Source organism: Myotis davidii, unplaced genomic scaffold (genome assembly GCF_000327345.1).
Source record: "Myotis davidii unplaced genomic scaffold, ASM32734v1 scaffold673, whole genome shotgun sequence".
In the NCBI taxonomy this organism is placed as follows: domain Eukaryota; kingdom Metazoa; phylum Chordata; class Mammalia; order Chiroptera; family Vespertilionidae; genus Myotis; species Myotis davidii.
In genome coordinates, this window is record NW_006286677.1 from 240921 (window position 1) to 244035 (window position 3115).

The window sequence follows — 3115 nt, forward strand, 5'->3', positions numbered from 1 at the left end:
GGGTGGGGCGGGGTCTCAGAGGATCCACAGGGTGGAGCAAACAGCTATGGCTGCTCCTCAGTCCTACCCTAAGAGGCCCCACGTCTCAGTGTCCTGGTAATCGCTGCAAGCACCTCTGAGAGAAAGCCGCCCTCGAGTCCCGACTGATGCCAGACAGTCCAGTTTCTCCCCGTATGAGTCTGGGTCCCCAGAGACTCACCTGGATTGAATTTCCCTCCCAATTGAAAAAGACAACAGCGTCCTCAGTTGCCAGCCTTTTCCTCGTGCGCCTCCGTACCTCTGCACTTTACTTCTGCACCTCCCAAGTCTGTGTGCTTTTCTCTTTCCTTCTAGTTGTAGAATTTCCACTCAGCCAGCCTTCCTGTGGTTCTGGATGATGTCTGTTTTGTCTTTTAGTTGTGGGAGGCAGCAACTTCAGGTGTTTACCTATGCCGCCATCTTGGTTTCTCCCTATGTCTATACTTTCAAGGTCACTGAATTCTTAAAACCTATCATCCTTTGTCCCCCAAACAAAATGTGGTCCCCAAACTGCAATTTCTTGCTCTTAAATAATGTAATGCACACAACGGGCCTCAAATGGAGCCACCTATGCTAAGCCCACATCACCAAACCAAGACTTAATACCTAATCTAATGGCAGTTTAGTCTCTCCCAGGAATACAATCTCAGCCAGTCAGTATGGAATTTCTCGGTCAGCATTAATGAGGTAAACGCCTTCATAGATCCCTGTTGTCCCTCAAAGGAAGGTGCCGGCTCTTTGCTTCTTCCTGCCCCTTTCAGCCTAGAAAAGTCTCTTGTATGCATGCACATAAGCATAACCAATGAACGCAAGACACTGGGGGTGGGGTGGTGGTGGTGAGGGCATGTGCCAGAGGCCGGGGGAAGGTCAATGGGGAAAAAAAGGAGACATATCTACTACTATTTGTAATACTTTAAACAATAAAATAAAACTTAAAAAATAAATAAATGCAAAAAAAGTCTCCCATTTTGTATGCAGTTCCTCAGGTCTCTCTAGCTTTTGAATGATAACCCCCCCCTTCCCCGCCCAATTCACGAACTGTTGAGTAAAAGCCTGTAAGATTTTTAAAATTTACTCAGTTGAAATTTTATCAGTAGGGACAACAGAAAAAGCTATTCTGATTTATTTCACTATTTCTCTAGGATGCCTGCCTCCTCCCCAACCCCCCACTCCAATTTATCTACAGGCTGAACACTTACCACTAAAATCACGTGAAATGATTGGCTTGGGCTACAGATTATGAAACTATTTTCTCAACATTTTCCCAAATGAAAAGAAGCAAATTAGTGTTTTAAGTGCAAGATAATTGTGATAAGTTTACTTAACATTGCACGTTTTTAAAAAAAGATAAAGGATTTTGACCCTTGCCTCTTAAGAAAACCAAGCTGCCTTTTACAGATGACGGTAATCATGGTAACACCGACCCCCTTCCTTGCACAATTCTGTTTGCCCAGCAGCGGTCCGGGAATTGCGCTGCGCGGAGCAAGTCCCCGACGCGGAGAGGAATGTGGGCGGGTCCGTCTGCGGCCGGAGGACAGGGTGAAGCCACCCGCCTCCACCGGGGCTGGGCTCGGCCCCAGGCCCCGGCACCGACATGGGGAACGCCCGCATCGCTCACGACGCCAGGGTCTGGGACCCCCCGAACCGGCCCCCACACGGCGCTCAACACTCGACCCCCCCCACCCACGACACGACCCGCACTAACTCGGCAAAATGCCGCCTGAGAGCGCGGGCGGCCAGGAGGGAAAGGGGCGACTTCAGAAAGGCCTGGCGGGGGCGGCCCAGAGCCAGGTGCCGGCCGCCCAGCTACCGGGAACCGGCGGCGTGGCACAAGCCTCCCCACCCCCGCGACTTGGGGCCATCCTCCCCGGCCGGGTCTCCGCGCCGCGCCCGACTCCAAGGAGCCTGTAGGGTCCGCGGCGTGAGTAGACGCCCGCCCCATCCCCGCGGCCGGACCCCGGCCCCGTACTCACGCTGGCTTCATCATGGCAGCAAGCTCCGCGCTCCCCAGACGCGCACGCGGGACGCCGGGCTGGACGGGGAGGCCTGGCGGGGACGGAGGGTCTCAGAGGAGCGCCGCGGGAACCCGGACGCGGGGCCCAAAGCGCTGCGCTCAGTGGAGCCGGGCGGCGCGACGGCGAGCCCAGGTGAGCTTGCGCCGGGCACATTTCAAACGGGCCAATCAGCGCCGCCCACTGAGAAGGGGCGGGGCTTCCGAGGACGCGCCTGCTCTGCCGGAAGTGGCGCTGGTCTCCTGGGAGACTGACGCGGAAAGGGTGCGGGGAATCTGGGCGTCTACGCGGCAGCGCTGGAGCCGGGACTTTACATATGAAATACAACTCCCTCCATGTCCGATGAGGAAACTGAGCGTCTGTTTTCCTACAGCACGAGACGTCCAAAGGCGGAGCACATCCAGGTCTGATTCAGAAGTCTGCACTGTTGCTCCGGCCCAGGAGGGTTCTGTTCTGCCCAGCGCAGTCTCCGACTCCCTCTCTGGTTTTCGTATCACCACACCATTTCGGCTTCCTTTCTCTCTTTTCTTCACCTTGCCTGGGCTCTCCAGCTCTTTCATTTATATACCAATGTTTGATCCTGGGCATACAGAAATGGATAAATTTTGGCCCTCAAAGAACGTCCAGACCACTCTCTTCTATGATGAACTGATCCTGTCTCATTCCGATCTCTGCCCCTAAACGGATGACTATCAAAGATACATTTATATCAGTGCTCTCATGGAACTCTAGTCCCATTTCCTCAACGTCCTACAGGATCAGACACCGGTAAGGATAGACACAATGTAATAGCCTTACCCCATGTTTTTCTATACAAAATGATTCTAATCTTTGCCATTACATAGTTACAGTGAATTCATCATTTTACACAAGGCAAGTAAATCTGGAGGGTAAATTTCTAGAAGCATAATTGCTGTGTCAGAGTATACGCATGGGTAATGTTGGGCAGTATTGCCAAGTTGTCCTCCAGAAAGGTTGTCCAAATGTACAATCCCATCAGGCGTGTATGGCAGTGCCTGTTTCTCACAATTATCAGACAACAAAGGTGATCTATTAGGTGAAAAAAAATCACGATGTGGTTTAAA

At 52.4% G+C, this 3115-nt stretch overlaps 1 protein-coding gene across 4 annotated transcripts in view; it reads right to left on the minus strand.

Moving 5' to 3' along the window:
* The window catches only part of KIF23 (kinesin family member 23), a 43550-nt gene extending 41414 nt beyond the window's left edge, over window positions 1–2136 (minus strand). For all 4 annotated transcript variants that reach the window (XM_006758378.2, XM_006758381.2, XM_006758377.2 and 1 more), the window contains exon 1: window positions 1992–2136. In XM_006758378.2, the coding sequence (XP_006758441.1) occupies window positions 1992–2005 (14 nt within the window). In that variant the 5' untranslated portion in view covers window positions 2006–2136. The remainder of the gene's footprint in view (window positions 1–1991) is intronic.
* Between the last annotated feature and the right edge of the window lie 979 nt (window positions 2137–3115).